At 31.0% G+C, this 20,521-nt stretch overlaps 1 protein-coding gene across 5 annotated transcripts in view; it reads left to right on the plus strand.

Moving 5' to 3' along the window:
- The first annotated feature begins 269 nt into the window (after nucleotides 1-269).
- Nucleotides 270-20,521, plus strand: part of LOC126808618 (FK506-binding protein 15) — a 60,507-nt gene continuing 40,255 nt past the window's right edge. Inside the window, exons 1-17 of one of the 5 annotated variants that reach the window (XM_050533477.2) lie at nucleotides 270-400; nucleotides 1,168-1,265; nucleotides 2,232-2,298; nucleotides 2,606-2,675; nucleotides 2,972-3,046; nucleotides 3,404-3,502; nucleotides 4,147-4,293; nucleotides 4,828-4,896; nucleotides 5,309-5,452; nucleotides 5,889-6,041; nucleotides 6,622-6,741; nucleotides 6,996-7,179; nucleotides 8,972-9,081; nucleotides 9,401-9,464; nucleotides 10,022-10,161; nucleotides 10,598-10,702; nucleotides 11,611-11,705. In XM_050533477.2, the coding sequence (XP_050389434.1) occupies nucleotides 348-400; nucleotides 1,168-1,265; nucleotides 2,232-2,298; nucleotides 2,606-2,675; nucleotides 2,972-3,046; nucleotides 3,404-3,502; nucleotides 4,147-4,293; nucleotides 4,828-4,896; nucleotides 5,309-5,452; nucleotides 5,889-6,041; nucleotides 6,622-6,741; nucleotides 6,996-7,179; nucleotides 8,972-9,081; nucleotides 9,401-9,464; nucleotides 10,022-10,161; nucleotides 10,598-10,702; nucleotides 11,611-11,705 (1,793 nt within the window). In that variant the 5' untranslated portion in view covers nucleotides 270-347. The remainder of the gene's footprint in view (nucleotides 401-1,167; nucleotides 1,266-2,231; nucleotides 2,299-2,605; nucleotides 2,676-2,971; nucleotides 3,047-3,403; nucleotides 3,503-4,146; nucleotides 4,294-4,827; nucleotides 4,897-5,308; nucleotides 5,453-5,888; nucleotides 6,042-6,621; nucleotides 6,742-6,995; nucleotides 7,180-8,971; nucleotides 9,082-9,400; nucleotides 9,465-10,021; nucleotides 10,162-10,597; nucleotides 10,703-11,610; nucleotides 11,706-20,521) is intronic. The other 4 variants (XM_050533479.2, XM_050533478.2, XM_056098304.1 and 1 more) reach the window with 4 other exon arrangements.

Genomic DNA, 20,521 nt, shown 5'->3' on the forward strand with positions numbered 1-20,521 from the left:
ATCACTTTTAAATCTTGTATTTTGTTGTTTAATATTAATCTGAAACGAAGTTTGAATATCTAATGACGAACATCAAAAAATATAAATTTTGTTACTCACTCTGTTTCGTATCTAATGTGAAAGGCACATGCTTATGTTTATTGACAAAATATTCCCAGGTCTATAGCATGGCATTAAAGAACTCACATTGGGAATCTTTTGAAATAACACAAACATATTAAAAATTTTCTTAACTACGGAAATACGGCTGCATATCTAGAAAGAGTCAACCAATCTCATGATTTGGAAGTAGAGTTGTTATCAATTGTGAATTTTCGTAATTTTACATGTAATTAATTGTTGTAAAAATGTTTTTAGGCGGCGAAGACGAAGAACAAGACTTTGTTGCTCCAGGAGGAAGGTTTGTATAGTTAATTTTATTGAAAAACATGAATTATGTTGTAAAAAGTCAAGGATGCAGACGACGTTTTATCATAATAAAAGACTAAAGAGGCCAAGAGAGGGGTGTGTGCTTAGGCCTAGTGCCAGTGGGCTACTTACTAGACCTAGTATCGTTACCTATTCCACGATTGTCAGTTGCAAAAGTATTTTGTCACTAATGGTTGGGGATTTTACCCATTTGATTAATGCATCTTTTCAGAAAAACATAGAAAGATAGAAAACTTTAAAATATCAAAATGTGTCAGGATTAAGTCGTTTTGTCAGATTAGTCTTGCAGACCATCATCATTATTGTCATGTCATTGACAGTGACCAGGGAATTTTTCTGAAATATATTTTTCAGAAATTATAAACCATTACGGAATAACTTCTGGTAAACTTCGATGATAATAATAATAATAATCGTTTTCTATAGCACTGAACATTCAGTCAGTCTGACTGCTCTGTGGGAATTTAACTTGAACACATTGATATTATATAAGTGGATAGCCTTGTAAACCAAAATGATTTAGGGCTAAAACGCAGTGCAGGAGTTGGTAATTAATTTCAAGAGTCTATATCAGATACTAGCTATACTATAAACTATGTAAGTTGAAAAATCCTCAATGCAGATGACTAGAATATTTTGAATTCATTAAGATAAGGAATATCATACATATATGTACCATTACTTTTGAGTGACATATGTTAAACATGTATTTAGCTAGTTTTTGTATTATATTTTCAGTACAAAGCTTGGTTCCTTATTCAGTTTAGATAAATCATCAAATGTGGGTGGAAATTCATCTTTGACTTACACTGCACCAAAACAACCAAAGAAAAAAGGTATTTAGGTTTCATGAAGCAGTTTTTGAAGAAAAATCTAACATGGAAGCCGACTGACTAACCTTGCATTCAGTACTTCTTGTAATATCTAATTCAGTGCATGTTCCAAAAGCAATTAGTGGATGAGATAGAGTATGCTTTACATTTCTTGAAGGCCTTTCTAATCTTGTATTCATAAAATTATGCTGGTTAATGTCCTTTATGGATCACTAATTTATCCCTATGTAACATACCAATCCTCTAACAACTTGAAACATATTTTGTTTTTGTTTGGGGGGGGGGGGATTAGGCCCTATATGCATTGTTTTAAAGGAGCTAAGTCTCTAACTCAATATTATCCAACATCTTCAACATTGAAAACACGATTTATTTGTCAAATTAAATCAACATTCATGTTGTGATCTTACCGGAAAAAGATGGGCTTTTGATATCCAATATTTAAGACAAAATAAACATTTTACCATTGGTACACGAATCGTGTACCATAATGCGCTTCAGCCCCAGATGTATCAAGAGACTCGAGGGATGAGGCTAGACACATTGCACCAAATTAAACGGCGTATGTAGACTGGAATAACCAGATGCTAGAAATTTGCACTCACTTAACACTGCTGGCTTATTTCGCCAAACATAACTGATTTGAAATTGGAGTAAAAACGGAAACCATTGAATGTAAATCAGTTTATATACACTCATATTACAGTATTATATGCGTTGCGACCCACTTTTGTCAATTTCTAGGTCCCAAATATTAGCGATTTAGCTCCTTTAAATACAGCACTGATTATTTGTCAGAGGCACCAGATGCTTGTTAATAAAGTGACCATACAAATATACAAATAAACAAAAAATAATATCTGATTTTAATTAGGCAAAGTCAGTATCATGTAATTTACCGGTTACAAATTTTTCTTACCATCTCATACAAATCTTTCTAACCATCTCATACTTGTACTTGTATTGTAGAAAGTGGACCAGAGAGCGGAAGTGGACCAGCTGTGTTAGTAGCTAGTGTTGTACATGCTTATAAATAGTAAGATATATTTTTTTAACATTTAGTGTTGTTGTCATCCCGACTTTCTAAATTATTTGTTTGTTTAAATGTTAGTCATCATCAGGAACCTTCTTTAAAAATCTGTATCATTATTAGAAATAAAAGCAGTTGTTCTTTTTCTTTCATCTGTCCGAACCTTCAGTATAAAAAGCCTTAAGCTTAAAATATTTTAGTATTCAATAGTGCTTATATCAATTTTCCATCAACTTTGAGATATTTTTTCAAGTGCATATAATTAAAAGTTAATATGGGAATAACTTTATTCAATAATTCTTTTGTTTTTTAGTGTTGATGGTCGATATGCCCTACAAGGTAAATTAGGATGTGCCTTATTAGGAAATGCTGCAAATAAAGATGTAAGTAATTAGGGTAGTGGAATATGAAAAAATAAAAATAGGGAAATATTTTGTTTTCTGCAATAATTTGCTAGTCTCAATCATTCTAGCTATAGTATAGACCTACTCTCAGTTGAATTATTGAAATAAAGTCCCGAAATGATCTCTCTCTCTCTCCCCCCCCCCCCCCCCCCCCCGACACCAAATTTAGTATTATTTTATCCAGGGAATAATATTGTACAAATGTCTAAATAGGAAAAATGTATACTATCAACAAGTTGTCAAATAACTGAAGGGTTTATTCTGTTTGATTTCAGTATAAGATATTATTATACATCAGTAAAGAGAAACAAGTAACTAATGCTACAATAACAGCTTCCACTACATTTACAGTAAGTACATCTTAGATTAAAGGCGATGGTTCATCTGTTACAACATTTTAAGGAAAGATAGATTATGGCAAAAGTTACTCAGATCAACTCTGGGAATGGCAATGTTATTTAGAAAATAGATCAGATTTGATTTGCTGTTAACTGTTAATTGTGTTTTTACCCTTTGACAATTGCTAGTTTTAATTCTGCTATTGATGTCATGAATGCAATCTTTAACCTATCTAGATAGATGACCTCGATCATTATGAATATAGGGTTAGATCTTATTCTTACCTAGAGTAGAAAATGAGAACCATTAAAATGAATGAAATAAAAATATAATTTTAATTAGATTGGACATTCTTTAATCAATTTTAGCCACAAGCCAACAACTATGCTAGTTTTTATGATGATGCTAGAATCAGTTGGTCGATTATGTTTGATTCAGAAGAAAATGCTGTTAAATTTACGAAGCAGGTATTTCCACTGTTTATATCTTTTCATGTACAGACCTGTTGTTTTTGAGGTTGGGTGGGTGGAAGGGGTTCTTAGTATAATATACCGTAGTATATTATGATGGGCCGTATTTTCTGTGTTGATAATATATATGTATTACAGTAGCTTACATATTAAGTTTTCTTTTGAATTAAATTGTGTAACTAATCTGAAATGGAGTAGGATTTAAAAGTCAGTCTAGGGGTTTAATAGCACACGTGTAAAAGATATGTAACGTTACCTGCCTAGGTTTTCTTTTGGTACTACATTTGCCACTCACTTCTAGCAATAGATATAACATGCAAGTCCCAAATGATTTATTTAGTGTTGAGTGGTAAAATTTGTATACTCATTGTTTGTTTTTATGAGACCAAGAACACTGTTCATTTTCCACGATGACTGGTGCCTTGTTTGTATAATATATGTTAGCACTAGGAAGAACTGGAGGCCAAACAAATTTAATTATTTCCAATAATTACTTCATCATATCTGTCAGTTTTTAAAGTCTTGTGATATCCCATTACCTACAAAAGAATATGTGACAGTCCTTATGAACTGTTCGGAAAAATTAACTGCTGTGGGTGTATCTTTCGTTGCTTGGAAACTTATTTTCTGCTTTGTTGTAGATATGTTTAGCAAAAGCTAAGTCTAGTAATTTAGATAGTGTTATAAGTCAAGATATTAGTGTAGGCGAGGGTAGAAGTCTAGAGTCAGGTGATGCAGCAGAAGTACGATACACTGGTTGGTTATATACCAATCATACATATGGTCAGGTAATTCTTTAACTTGTCAGACCTCTCTAAATACATCACATCAGGCACAGTGGTGATAACATAGTTGTATCATTAATTTTACTTTGCACTAATCCTCTAGTATTCAGTTATAGCTACATAGACAGGAATACAGAGACAAAGTAGCATCATGACATCATTAATATTATTTTTGCTCCCCACTTATTTGAGCAGAGAAGTTAAATTACTCAATGCTTTATACAAAGATAAAAGTGCAAGTAATTAGTGAATGTCATCTATTTTGAGGAAGATTTTGGCTTATTTGCTATGATTTTGAGAATTTTATTTTATAAGCAAACTAGAGGTATATAATAACTCTTAGTAGCAGTTCATTGTTTACTTATCGACTTTTGGCTAGGATTTTTGACAGCCTGTTAATTTGAGGGGCAATGAAGAAATTCATTAAATAAAATATTAGGTATAATTCTTAATTTCTAGAATTATAATCCTGTTAAACCCATGAAAAGTCCTATGTGTTTGATAATACAGATTATGATCAATTATTTATATTTTCAGATGTTTGATAGTAATGCAAATTCTGATAAATTATTTCGTTTAAAGTTGGGTAAAGGTAAAGTTATAAAGGTAAATATAAATCATTATTATTACTGGAGTAAATTATTATATTACTCTGTGCAGCAAATTTGCAAATGAAATTTATATGTTTAGATATTTAAACCATTTTATTGAATTGGTTGGTTCTTAAGTTTAGATTAGTTTTATATCAGTATCAAGTAGACCATAAGGATGTGCCTAGGAAACTTTTAAAATATGACAAGTAGGTCAAATGAATTATGAATATATGCTTCTGCTAAAATGTTGCTTTTCTGATTTCTGATAATTTTTCCTAATTTGGCGTATCGGTATATGAAATGGAAGGAGTTGATGTATGCTTTTCTAAAGTTACTGGCAACATTTTTATTGTGTTCAATAAAAGCCTGATTAATAAGTTTGTCAAACTTTCTTATACAACTTACTTTTTATCTATATATTTTAGGGTTGGGATATGGGATTGATTGGTATGAAGAAAGGAGGAAAGAGAATGCTAATCGTCCCCCCTAATTTGGGCTATGGAGCCCAGGGAATGGGTGATAAAATTCCTGCAAATTCAACACTTATATTTGAAACAGAACTGGTTCGGGTAAGTAGAAATTTTTGTGATCAAATGAAAAAAGATTTATTTCATTTATATAATTACCATAAATTATTATTTCATTTCTATTGGTGAAGATGTAATGAATTCAGAGGTTTGATTCTCTGAAACCATAATTCCAGAGGAAATGTATTCCTGAATTTTAGAGAAAGGATATCATACCTTGTAATTGGCGTTCTATCACTAATATGCTAATAGGACAATGCCTTATGTTATTATTAATCTTGCATAGAATAGAAATGAAACACCCGAGTACTTTCAATTAAGTTTGAATTTTATGAGAAATTGAAATTACAATCTATAAACAAGGAAATTGACACTGTTGTATCTTTTTTATTAAGGTCTAAGTGTGATTTAATAGGAAATAAGTAATTTTTAAGATGATCTTTATGTGAGATGTATCTTTTAAAAAAATGTGTTCTAGGCCAAATTTCAAAAGGGAGATCAATCACCAGGTCCATCACCAGCACCTGTTCAACCCCACCTACCTTCTGTTACAACTGGTGAAGAAGAACCACCCGATTTAGATCAAACAGTCAAAGGTCGTACAAAATCAATCACAGAACACATGGCTCACGTACGTTACTATACTCTACTAATAATACATATACTTTACATCGATTCCTCTAGGGAGGATGGATGGCCGAATGGTTAGCGTGTTGTATCATAAGATCTGTAATTGAGTCAACTAGCATGGTTTTGATTCCCCGGTTACTTGTCCAACCTCGTGGGTTTTCTCCGGGTCCTTCGGTTTCCTCCCACTGCTAAAGACACCTACGCACAAGCAAATTATTGAAATAAAATTGAACCATATTAGTTTCAAAATGACCCGGTTTGTGTTGAGTGGATGTTAAACCCTGTTAAGCCCCATTTCTCTCTTTTTCTCTCTCTCAATTCCTCTATACAAATCATTAAAAATTTTATGAAAGAAATAGTTGAATTGGCGACTTCGTTGAACATCATTCAAATTATTTTTGAAGTTAATTATTTTTTTTTATTATCATAATGTGAAAGTGAGAATTATGGCTTGAAGAGCTGTCAGTTTTTATTCAACATCATTTGAATTATCATTCAAGTTTCTATTTTATTCAACATCATTTGAATGATTATTAAATTAGGTATTGTTGTTGAAGTGACCATTTGTTGTTTTGTTGCAGCCTGGGGATAGTGGTAAAGCTAAGTTGATATCACGCATGGCAAAGATGGGAAAACCAATGTTACCTATGCCCGGTGGGGGACCAGCTCCTACCGGAACAGCTTCCGATGATGAGGATGCTGTGAGTTTTTTTTTTACTTACTTTATATTGTAGACTTACTATAACTAGCACCACTAATTAGGTAGCCATTATAGTCGTTTGGATGGGACGAAAAAACCTGTGACAGTTGGAATTTGAAATAAGAGTACACCCTAGCGCTGGTGTACTGACAAAATTTTCCTCATAGCACACTGTATGGCGTATGACCATCTTTGTTAGTCCATTCGGTAGGAAATTAAACCCTATTTTATTCATTTTGTATTTACATTACCCAGGAAGTTGAAGAGCAATTCCAGTCACCTGGTGAAGATGATGGCAGTGTTGTACAGAAACCCCAACCACAGATACCTGTTCGTGTTCAACCAACTCCACCTTATCAACAACCCCACATGTTTACACAACAACAGCCACCTGCTGTCTCACCTCATACACCTCTACATTTCCAACAATATAATCCAGGTAGGCATATACCAAGATTTATGTGTTTTTGTGTTTCTGGGCCAATTGTTAGCTCATAGCCCATATTCTTTAAAACCTTTTTTTCATTGAAGACTATTCATTATCTAAAATCCATCAAGAAATAGATTAGAATTAGGTCATAGATAGTGAGATAAAAGTAACAATGAAGTATGCAATAAATCCTATCCCATGACCTTTAACTGTAGATATATATACATGTATATAGCATACCTTTAACATGTTGATTAATATAGAATGTATATCATATGACTGAAAATCTCACACCTACATATCACACATGATGGGATAATATACCTCATCATCTTTACTTATATATTTATTTAATTATAAGATTTTTGAGTGTTATCTTGACACACTCTAATTAGTTTAATGAGATATATTTGTTAATTCTTTTACATTTGGAAAACAGAAGAAAAATGTTTGGTTTGTGTTTAACTTTGTTGACATATTTAATGTTGAATAGATAGTGGTCTAGTCTACCTAAATTGGTCATTAATATCTGTAGATTACTTTCTAAACAAATTTTGGAATGAAATTTTTCATCGTAGATCAGTTTTCAGTGCAATGACCTTGTTTTATGAGACCGCATGTTTTGTATTTATTGTTGGCTACCATGCAACAAAGGTTTAACTCAGAGATCAGAAGAGGTTATTCACATTAAGATTTAGGACTGGATAATACTCAACTGTAGAGTCAAACTTTTGTGCAATTTCCTACGCAATTTGTGAGGTTGAAATAGATCCATAGCATGTTGTTTATTCTCTTCACTATAAGTCGGTTGCTTAAAATCTGTTTGATTATCTGTTTACTATTGAAGAATAAGAAAGCTAGATTCATTTAATGGTTACTGTTTTATAGATTATGCTAATGCATTACATAGTTAAATATACATTATGCAAGAGCTAAATCTGTCTTGTGGGGTTTTCTTTAAGCCTGAAATGTTATATAAACTATTAATTAGACATTTATTAACAAAACAAGACCATAAAAGACTCTTGATGGCATCGAATACTCAAGATTTTAACTAGATTAGAACGGTTAGCCATTTAAAAATTTAATTTGACAATGGGAAAGCGAGGCTGTCTCGAATGCATCTTGTCAAAACTACTAACAACAGTAATTTCATTGAAATTTTCAATATTTTCATTTTACATTATTTATTTTTGTATTTTTGAGCTGTTATAGCAAGAAAGGTCAGCTCTTTATCTAAATCTTACATAATGTATCTTTAAGTAAACATGTTAAACAAACAGATAGTAACGTATGGAAAAGTGTAATAATGTCTGGTCAACAGAATACTGTGTCATGGCAAAGGCAGAAATTTTGCCCATAAGATTATACTTCAGTTTACTGATCTTTTAATTTCTACTGCCAAGGGTTCGATTACGTGTATGTAACATTAGTAGATTGCCATGTCTCCTACATGCAGATAGAGGTTTAACTAAAGTTGAAAAGGAAAATGACCTTGGTTGAAGTTGTGCAGTCCATGTGTACATATTGGTGTTACAGATCAAAATTGAAAAAGTGCACACATATTAAAATAATAACCACACTTTTTTCCAAATTGACTGAAGTATGAAAATTTGATTACATTTAATACATGTTAATGGTGGATAAAATTATGACAAAAACATGTGTACTAAGTTTTATATACTATCAACATATTCTAAAGATAATGTTTGTACCAAAACATGAAATCTCTACAGTTGTTACATTGTAAATATTTGATATACAGTGTATGTTATGTTTTTTTTTGTTTTTTGCTGTCTAGCACAAGGAGGTAATCAAATGGCTCTTTATCAAAATCAGAATTACCTGCAACAACAGCAACAACAACAACAGCAACAACAGGCAGCTATGCAACAGGCTTTACAGCCACATGTATGTATTTTTATACACTCGCATATAATATGAAATTGATATGATATACTAGTAATCATCATTCACATCCGTCTGTTGGTCTGATATCTGGCTACCAGTGTAGAGGTTTGCCAGGATTGTTCATTGGATAATAAGGAATATCCCTTTCGAATTTCCCATAGTACTACCACTTGCTACTTGGGTCATGTATCGAGATGTTTCATATTACTTTCACTACAGTTTGGATTTACTTTTGCAATTGCAACTTTGAATGTCTGTACCGCCTGTGTTTAATTTGTTATTAAAATGCACTTATAAAATTCTACTCTTGTTTATTTAGGGTTTTCAGCCTACAAGTTATCAGATGGCACCATCTGGTATGATGAATACAGTTCCTTATTCAGGTAAGTTTGGAAACTTTTTTCTGAGGTTTAATTTCTGAACATAATCAAATTTAACATTCCCATTCTATAAAATAGGATTGGACATCATTGGATGGGATGAAATATGATTTTCCAAAGTTGATTAGTTTAAAGTTTCCTGTTCAAATTTGAAGAATTTAATAAATCTTTCCAAAGTTTCACACAATGCTCAAGATATATATATATATATATCTATCTATCTATATGGCTGTAAAGGGAAAATTTGATAGTGTATTAAGGAAATGCTGAAACAGAAAAACTTATATACAACATGAAAACAATAGTTGAAGGTAGCATCAATTGTGGTAGCTGTCAAGATTATTTGCCATTAAATTACGAATATCATATATTGTCAGTGCTAGTGTCCATTGCAATGGTAAAGATTATTTGCGAGGTATAGGTGTGAAATTTCATCCAATTCATTCAAACTTCACATAATTATACACATAAAGAGAAAATGTTTGGATTCTTCATAAATTTGTATTATTTCAAGAATTAATTCTTTTGAATTAAAGTAATTGATGAATTATTTTTTCAAGGTCCAAGTTCAACCCCTCCCAGTAACCAATCATTAGATGTATTTGGTCCAGTATTATTAACAGAAACACGTCAACAGAATACAGAAGTTCGAATGGCTATAAGTAAAATAGCTGATAAAGTAGACAAAGTTTATGATAAGGTGTGTATGTGTGTGTTGGGAACATTGTAGAATTCAATTCTAAGATGAGTACCCGGTAGACTGAATAATAAGTTCTGATCAGGCTTGGAAATATTGATTTTAGTTATACCTAAATAGCAATAGAAACATAGACAAATCTATGTCAGTCAAAATAACATCCACCATAGCCTATAGGGATTGTGTCTTACAAATTCTGACATTGTCTGTGTCAGGTGGCTCATTTCATTGAAAACCTTACTAAATTATCTCAGAAACTAGAATCATGATGAATGAGTTAAAATTAAAAGTGAGGTTGTTTGTATTGAGATTTATTGTATTACATTGATGTGATTTATTTGAATTTAGATTTATTGGATAGTTTTACATTTATGTGATGTTTGTATTGAGATTTATTGTATATTTTTACATTGATGTGATTTGTTTGTATTTCTTTCAGATGAATGATATACAGTCTATAGGTGGACCTAGTGTATCACATGGTGTAACCGCACCTAATATGGAAGTCAGTATATTAATACAAAATGTAACCAGAATAGCTACGGTAAATTTTAATTGCTGGCCTCTGATTTTTACTTTTATTGTATTGTTTTAGTTGCTATCCAGATCCATATTCCGCACAGCGTTTTCTTTGATAAATCTGTCACACTGCTGTGCCAAGCATATTTATTTCTGATTGTAGTTATTTCCCTTGCCAAAATACTTCATGCAGTTGATTTGTAGGGCTGTCCATGATGATTAGCTATTCATTCATAGAGCTAAATGACACTGGTTAAATTTACTGCATGTGCACCAAGGGCAAACTTCAGATAACATCCCATACCAAAAATGTGTCATCTAACCTGAAATGATGAGTAGTAAATATCAAATACTTAATTATGAAATATGTTTATTTTATCCTTTCCAACTTTAGCAGAAATGGGCTGGTTATTATACCATAAGAAAGATTAAAGTTTCTTTTCTAATATTTAACATTTTAACACTGACCACTGGACAATCAAATAGCTTTCTTAATTGACATATTATGATCGGAAAAATGTTGACTCAAGTTTCATTGCTACCTTTGTTACAATAATAAACAAAGGCTTGATTATCCATTTTTGAATTAAATTATTAAATAGTTGATCGTATTTCAATCTGTTAAAAATCACGACCATCCGATGCTCTAGTTTAATATGGGCATATCATGTAAATAAATGTCTAATTACATTTGAGGTTAAAAGAAAGACCTGCAATTGGCAGATTTAGCTCTTGCATAATGCATCTTTAATTATTTTTTAGTTTCAGTTTTATTTTGCACAAAGATAATGTGTGGTGACATTAAAATTTTTCATAAAGCTCTTTTATATTAGAACCCTGATTAATCCCGATTTGATTTTTAAATTCTTTTTTAATTATCACATAAAAATTTGGACTTGTTTATTGTAAATGTTTATTGTTTTTTTTTTTTAGGAAAATGAACAATTAAAGAAAGATGTATTTGAAAAAAGTGCTAAAATAGAATCACAAAATGATAAAATAGCAGAATTATTACATAAAAACCAAAGGTAAGACGTGTTGAATATTTTCTTTCATACGTTATAATGTAAGACATGTTGAATATTTTCTTTCATACATTATAATGTAATTTCCTAGTGATAGGAAAATGGTAGAAGCAAAACCGTACTAGTATGAAGATGCAAAAAGGTTTCTCAATTGTTCATGATGACTTCATGAACTTAAGGTCATCTCTAATTTTGTTTCCTTGATGACATTGTAAACATTTCATATAGTGAGAAACACTGATTAAAGAGAAAAGACAATATAAATTTCTCTGATCGTTACATGAGGTATCTAATCCCTTCCAAACTAGTACAATATTGTGTACTGTAAGTTGAATCTCTAAAAGAAATATCTGTCCAAAAATAGTTCAGTTCCCTTCAGGGCCCTTATTCACGAAAACTTAAACTAAGATACAATCGAAATTTGCTTGTGGACGCTCTAGAGGCTAAAGTTAATATCCGATTGACTTTAAATTTATATACAGTGTTTAAGGCCATGAAACGAAGAAGCCTATTTATTTTCAGCGATTTCCGATAATTACTGCCAGAGTTATGGCCCTTGATCACTTTTTAAAATCTTGTGGACGCTCTAGAGGCTAAAGTTAATATCCGATTGACTTTAAATTTATACACAGTGTTTAAGGTCATGAAGCGAAGAAGCCTATTGATTTTCAGCGATTTCCGATAATTGCTGCCAGAGTTATGGCCCTCGATCACTTCAAAAAATCTTGTGGACGCTCCAAAGTCAATATCCGGTTGACTTTAAATTTATACACAGTGTTTAAGGTCATGAGATGAAGTCTATTCATTTTCAGTGATTTTCGATAATTACTGTCACAGTTATGGCCCTTGATCACTTTGAAAAATCTTGTGACACTCTAGAGGCTAAAATTATCAGCCGATTTGCTTCAGATTGATACACAGAGTTTAAGAGCTTGAGACGAACAAGTATATTGATTTTCAATGAATTTTTATGACTTGAACAGCTAAATCCATGATATTAAAAACCGAACAAATTCTAATGGTTTTCTGATAATTACTTCATGAGTGTATTATAAATATTTCATTACCGAAAGAAGTAAAAATATGCGACAACACTTGTTGACTGCCCGGACGATTTAGCTGCTGTGGGCATATGTTTCGTTGCCTGGCAACCTATCTTTACAGGTTTTGAGGGTTTTTTTAAGTTAACATTTTGCTGGGATAGTTTGACTAATCCAAATGAGAAACCATATCGAAATTCTGAGCAACACTGTGATATTTTGCAGAAATACATCAAAATTGAGAATTCTGCTGTTATTTTTCACTGAGTTATTGCCTCTGACAATGAAAACTCAAAAAACACTTTTAAAATAAATTCTACTATTGGATATATATAATTTCATTGCCTGGTTATGCTGTTTTAATGAAACAAGATTGTAATTTCTCAATGATAGGATAATGAATAGTTGTAGCACCATGGGTCTTTTGTCAGACATGGAGAGCGGGCAACACGCTAATACCGGTCGCCACCTCCTACGTATGACCCATGCATCTTTTCATACTACATATCTTAGTAGCCTTGTGATCGTCTAGTATTTTCACTTGTCGTCTTTGCTTCTCCATCACGTTGTGTATATACTTTATTTTATCTATCTTAGTTAAGACATTTGTCTTCTCAGGAATAACAATGCAAGAGTTCGTTTTTACATTTTATATATCATAGCTGGATACATAGATACAAGAGTAGATTACAGTAAAGTCATTCTCTCAAACCCCATCCAGCCAGACTCATTGGGGCAAGTCTGCTGATAAATTGCTACATCTTTTCCCTTCTAGAATCAAGCTGCTGTCTGAAGATTGCTCAGAAATATGATAGTTTTATAGCTTTGGATTTTGGACCTTCAATTATCTAATTGGTCAAATATGATGTAAATAACTATAGAGATTGGTTAATTAAGCCAAATGATGCAATCATAATTTTCCGATCACATGTTAAGCATGATATTCTCATTCCCATGGAACCAGCTAATGTTTACCAAATTATAACTGTTTTTTTTATATACCAATCTGTCACTCATTCTTGAGAGCATTAGATACGACTTAGCCAAGATATTAATTAATATAATGCTACTAACTAAAAGAACAAAAATTCTACAAAAGTCTTACAAAGTCTGAATGATAAGTAAATGTAATTTCTCAATAATAGGAGAGTGTTATTTCTTAATGATCAGAGAACAGAACAATGTAAAAGGAGATAGGATAGGAGAAGGCATCTCAGTGATTTATAGATGAATGTCATTCCCCAATGATAGAATACTTTATGGGAATAGAGAATTTTGTTCCACTGACCCGCCAGGTTCAAGACTTGATTTTAAATGTTTGATTTGATATGAATGCAGTACTCCTACTTACTTAGTTTCTTTATTGCAAATGCCTTTTTGTTTTTTTCTGGATTGTCTGAAATGGAAAATATTTTCTTTTCATACTTACTGATGTCCATTGTGTAAATATATGTACTAATATATATACTATTTTATAGTTTTATTGTTTGTGTACAAGCTGTTTAACAGCAATAAACAGGTCACAATTCTATGGAATACAATTACTGCTTATTACTGAGCGACGTTTCGACTAGTTTGACTGCCACATCTCCATACTAATGTCTGATAAATTGTTTCAATGGCATTTAGTAATTGAACAGGAATAAACAGGTCACAATTCTATGGAATACAATTACGGCTTATTACTGAGCAGTAATTGTATTCCACAGAATTGTGACCTGTTTATTCCTATTTAATTACTAAATGCCATTGAAACAATTTGTTTAACAGCAAGGCATATGATTTAAATATTCTTTTATAAACTATGAGTTAAACACATTTATTTAACACTGAATTATAAATAGAAATTGGGTTTAAAATACAAAAAAGTACTCCATAATCTTATTAGATATGAACTTCCTCTTGGAGGGTAGATAGTTGAAAAACATATTAAGGTTTCAAACATAGTTCCTAGTCAAGCACCAATAAGAACATTTTCAATGCTGAAGGTAATGCCACATTTATATATGTATGTAGTTATACAAGTTTTACTTTAATTTATGATTGGTTAATGATTTAGTTCTCTCGGATAAATTACTAATCGGAATAGGAATATTGGTCAAGGTAATATATCTGTTAAGTTTAGACAGCTGAGAGTGAGTATGTCCATGTATAAACTATAATTTCTTCAATTTTCTTTAAAATTGTTCTGAAGAGCATCCTTCCATGACTATTTGTTTCTCATTTTGCTGCTTAAACAGGCCCTAACAGTAATATACAGATGTTTTCATTAAATATTTTGCGGTTTTCATTAGAAAACTAACCTGGCCTTCACTGGCACCTGTGGTATAGGTACACTCCCCAAGTAATTCAGATATGAAAAAATGGAGTTCCACCCATGTCAACATTCTGTGTTTAAAAGAACCAGTGACAGTTGGAAATCAAAGAAGAGTAGATGGCAATGTCACTGAGCAAAATTCACCTCTCTCATATTGCAAATGTTAACAAAAATGTTTAGCGTCTTTCCAGTCCTTTCATTTGAAACTGTATATCTTTTCTTGTAACATGTATCTAATTGTGCCATTTTCTTGTATCATTTGTTTTGTTTGTGGTTTGTTGTGCAGTTCTCCTGCACGATCTATTAGAAAAGAAAAACTCTAATAAAGAATAAAGTGAGAAGTCATCCAGTAGTAATAATGTATAAATTATAATACTACTGGTAGTTGAACCAGACCTCTCATATAAAGACATGAATACTTACTTTAAATAACTTGCCCCACATTGACTAGCATAATATATAAGTGTAATAATAAAAACACATTTCTTAATACATTCTTGCTTCCGTTCTTGTCCAACATTCCTTGAAATACTATTGGAATATCAATTTGGAATTAACGTATAGAAAAGTGAGTATGTGTTTTATGAGAATTAATTACATATAAATACATGTTATAAATCAAAATATGAGTCCATTATATCTAAAAATAAAAAGACTCTAGTGCATTGGAGTTCTTCAAAAATTAAGAGAGAACTAATTGAGAGGAGGTGTTGGCTTGTTTTTGGTTTCCTATTGTTTATGCCTTTCAATTATACAATATTTTCAAAATAAATACTGTTTAAACCAAAGACTGGAAAACAGAGTTATATTAATAATTAATTTCCTGTCACATATATTAGTTAGCTGGTTGACTTCATGTATTAAATGTATTTTATTCTACCTTACATGTTGCAATAATATCTACAGTTTCATATATACAGTCTTTACTTCTTGTATATAAAAAAAAGTAGCTCTTTAGGATCTGTAATAAAATCTTGAAACAAAGCTTTTATGGCTGATTACCATAACTTTATTATATTAAATTAGATGGCACGGTCTGTTGGTCATCTGTATATCAGTGTGTTGTATCAGATTTTTTTAGTATGAGAACTCCTGTGGGTTAGTGCTATTGTTGTTCATGTACTTTCTTTAAAGATTTATGTGTCATACATGATTACTTACTGGGGTATCAACCTTTATAAATAATAAAGTTATCATGGATATAGGTTATATCTGGGATACAGTTGACTAGCTTTATGGTAATGAACACAATGATGTTCCTGCATAAACAGATCCAAAATATCTTAATATTTTTTTTTACATCTAATCATGAATATAAACTATAATGTACCAGATTATTGTACTACAGATATTATGTGTCATGATGGGTGTTGTGCGTAGGGTAGGGTATACTTACTCTTCCCAGAACACCTTATACCATCTGTCCCTAGGTTTGTGAGGGAGAACTAAAGTTATACAAATGTACTTATACTTATAGCTGCTGCACAAAGATGAAAACAGACATGGAACACACCTTATATTATCTGAACAATCAAAACATGTCAGGCCCAATAATACTATTATTAGTATTATTTATATTTTTGGCCAGTTTATATGGGTCCTGCACAAGGTGAACTAACTGAATAATCTTGCTGATTTAGTTTTTTATTGGTGTCCCAGATCTTGGTGAAAATTCACAATTTCTCTTTCCCTTTTCAAATTCATGAAATTGATTGTTATGGAATTGATTGATTATAATAGATTATAAAGATAAGCTAAACTAAAAGAGGTGACCGAGAACATTGATTTGGTCATATCAAACCAGTTCTCTTTATACAAGATATTCTTAAGAAGTATATATATATACAAGCTTTTGCTTGAAGTATTTGTTACAGTTAGACTATAAATATTTTATATATAGACCAAAACTACCTGTTTACCTATGTTAAACCTGGTTTGTTTACATCTTATTCATTGTATTTATCTACATTTATAGTACTATATATGCGTATTGCAAATGTTGTGTAGTTGGCCACTTCATGCCTTGGTAAAGTTTTATTAAGTTGTGCATTTTAATTGTTGATAGAGGTCAGTTCTAATTAGATGTTAATTGTGTATTGTGGCTGTGGTTATCTATGTATAATTGGACAATATTAAGGTTACGATATAAGTTTATAATATTGATTTATATCTTCTGGGTGCAGTGATGATATGTACATTGGTGTGATTTTAATTAACATGTAATACAGGGTTCATATTTAAATTGGGAAATAGATGTATATTTGCTGTTGATGAGAATAGTTTGTGTATTGTTTAACTTATGTGTATTGATTAATGTGTAATACAGGGTTCATTTTTTGTATTGATTCATTGATGTGATTATCTTGTTGATAGAAATAATTTGTGTATTGATTGATTTATGTAGGTATGATAAAAATAATTTGTGTATTGATTAGTTTATGTGTATGGATATTGATGATAGGAATAATTTGTGTATTAATTAATTTATGTGTATGTATACTAAGAAAGATTCTATAATTTTATAGGCTAGGGAACTTAACTAGGCACAAGTTAAAATGTCTAGTCTTGGATTTGGGTAAAAAATAAAAGTGTTGAGAGGTTTAATGTGTTGAATAGGTATACGTCTACATTTAAAATTTGAACCAGTGTTGAGATTTGGGTTCCACTGTCAATGGTTTAGGTCATATAGAATTAATAAACAAACTGATTTCCACATTATCTTTCCCAATTAAGATTTAGTAGTTAATGTTCTATACACAATACTTGGTCAATAAAATAAGAATTAAACAATCTTTAGTGGATTTGAATACATTTTGTGATGGAGAATTTAACGTAAAAATGGATAATAAAGACTTTGTTTAATATAGAACTAACATTAGTAATGATGATCGAGGCTAGCTTAAAATTAAATTGTAAATATCTCGGTTCAGAGTGAAGCAATTTGACTAAAATTTTCAACATTTTCTGTTTTCATTATCTATTGTTTAACTAGCAAGAACTGTCAGCTCTTTATCTATTCTTACTTAATGCCCCTTTATGTTTTTCCTCAAAAAGAAGATTTCAATAAACTTTGGGGGTCATAATCCTTTTGACAGTTCTTGTTGTGAATTGCAATTCACGGTTGACCTTGTTTTTCAAGTATAGCTATATATGTAAAGCAAAGTGTTAGGTAGACTCGATCTAAATGTAATCTTTTTGGGCAGTGCAACTTTATTTTTATTTGTTTAATCCAGGGCTAACCTGAATTATTTGGCATATCAATTAGTAGGCTTACAGGTGTATATTATCTTACTACCAATGGATACATGTCATCTTTATTTTTGTTGAACAATAGATTGTGTAGAAAGAATAGCTTATTTCAAATCTGAAACTTTTATGGTTTAATAATTGTGAACTTAGTGAAAAAAACTCTAACCTATAACCTATGTCTGAGTGGATATCAAGTTCTTGCAAGTTTGTTAAAGATTGTTAAAAAGTTTTTAAATGTTCTGTACTGAATTAAGTTTTAATGCCTTGTTTAATGCCTACATATATGGAACATACAGTGTCTTCGTTTAAATTTTATTTGCTGGATTTGAATAGTGTGGACTATGTTCTATTAATTACTTTGTTTTACAGCAGGCGTCTTACACCAACTATTGTTGGATTAAATATAGGTGTATCTATAATCTAAACAGTGTATTGATTTGAATTTTGGATGATTCAAGACTGTTTTCCAGGGAATTAGCATAATTGAATTAATAGAAAGTCAACTAGCTGCAGCTATAGAATTTAAATCATAGAAAAAGTTATTGCTGTCAGTTAAGTGTTTTGTGTTAGAAAAGAAGTGATTTGACATTTGCATAAAATATAAAAGATCAGTGAAAAATTAGAATAGGTTGTTTATTGTTTTCTTGGATTAAAACTTGGATTTTATCTTGAAGAACTTTCAGAAATATTACATAAACTTTTGATATTGATTTTATAGTGAAATAGTTGTTCAACACTACTTTTCAAAATGGGAAATTCATGGTAATTATCAAAGTTTAATAAGTTTATCTATCTACTGCTCATTTTTATTTATTCAGAATTTTCATGTATGATAGCTGGGTCATTTTGAACTTTTAAGGAATGTTTATTATAAATAAGAATAATAGTCTATCATCTGTGAACTATTATTATATAATTTGAAACATACTGGGGTCTATGAAAATTATAGTAGCAATATTGTTTATAATCTATAAAAAAAAACAACCATGTCCAGACTTTGCATTGAGTTAAAACATGCTATATTAAGGCCATATACAAACTTAGTGAATCTTATAAACCCTCACATTTCTCAAGTAAAACATTTGAAAACTGTAATCCTTATACTGGAAGGTTACCAAAATACTGTAAAACTGTCTTTTAAACAATTAGTATGATTAAATGCTGATTGATGACGGCAAATAATTATGGCTTGCAGAGACTTCTGGCTTGCAGAGACTTTTGGCTTGCAGAGACTTCTTGCCACTTTAATAGAAAAAGAGCATTTTGAATACTATACAAAAAGACAGGTGAAATTAGGAGACCCTGAGTTAGAGTATAAATAAGTTTTCAACTAAATTGAAAATAAATTGTAGTGTGTATTATAGTGTGGTATTGTACTTATTTAAGAACCATAGAATCTAGATGACATATATGTTAGTTTTAGGTCACAATAACAATTACATTAAATAGTCTATTTTTACACTAAGATTTAGGCTCTTGTAGCTTGAGATGTCATCAAAACATTATAAAACTTTCCTTAAGTTAACATAAATAAACAATAGATAAAGGGCTACACCTGTATTTCTAAACTGTGTGTTTATATTATTAGTGATTCTGTTACAACTATTAGGTGTTTTTATTGTTATTATGATTAAGCCAATTATTTTAAATGAGAAGTTTGAACACTTTTAGTAATAAAAGTTACAGTTTGTATTGTGTGTTTTTTAAACAATGACCCTAATATTATAAGGACACACATAGTTTGCATTAAATAACTTCTTGGCACTGTATATACACTCAAACTCAAAGCCATTAAAAACTCAATGCCTAATTTGTGAAATATTTCTGGTAAACGTTTTCTTGGGCTTTCCTATCTTATGGCACATGGGTGAAACTTGTACTATGGGGCTCTTTTTGTGGAGTTCTGGGTTTGAACCCAATATCAGATATCGGTAATGAACTTTGTTCATGCAAACGCAACACTTGTCCTTTTCCAATAATTTAGATTATCCTATATCCTTCTGACAGACAAATGTTGAAATTAATGATAGTTTGAGTAATACATTATTATTACATGTATATATATTGTTATAGGTTTGCAGAACAGAGTAATCTATTATATATTGTTTGTAGAACAGTAGTAAATGCTATATATTTTATGTTGTATTATTTTATTGTTTATTTTATAGGTTTGTAGAACAGAGTAGTAGTATATTTATATTTGTATTATTATA

This window comes from Patella vulgata, chromosome 1, assembly GCF_932274485.2.
Source record: "Patella vulgata chromosome 1, xgPatVulg1.2, whole genome shotgun sequence".
Classification (NCBI taxonomy): Eukaryota; Metazoa; Mollusca; class Gastropoda; family Patellidae; genus Patella; species Patella vulgata.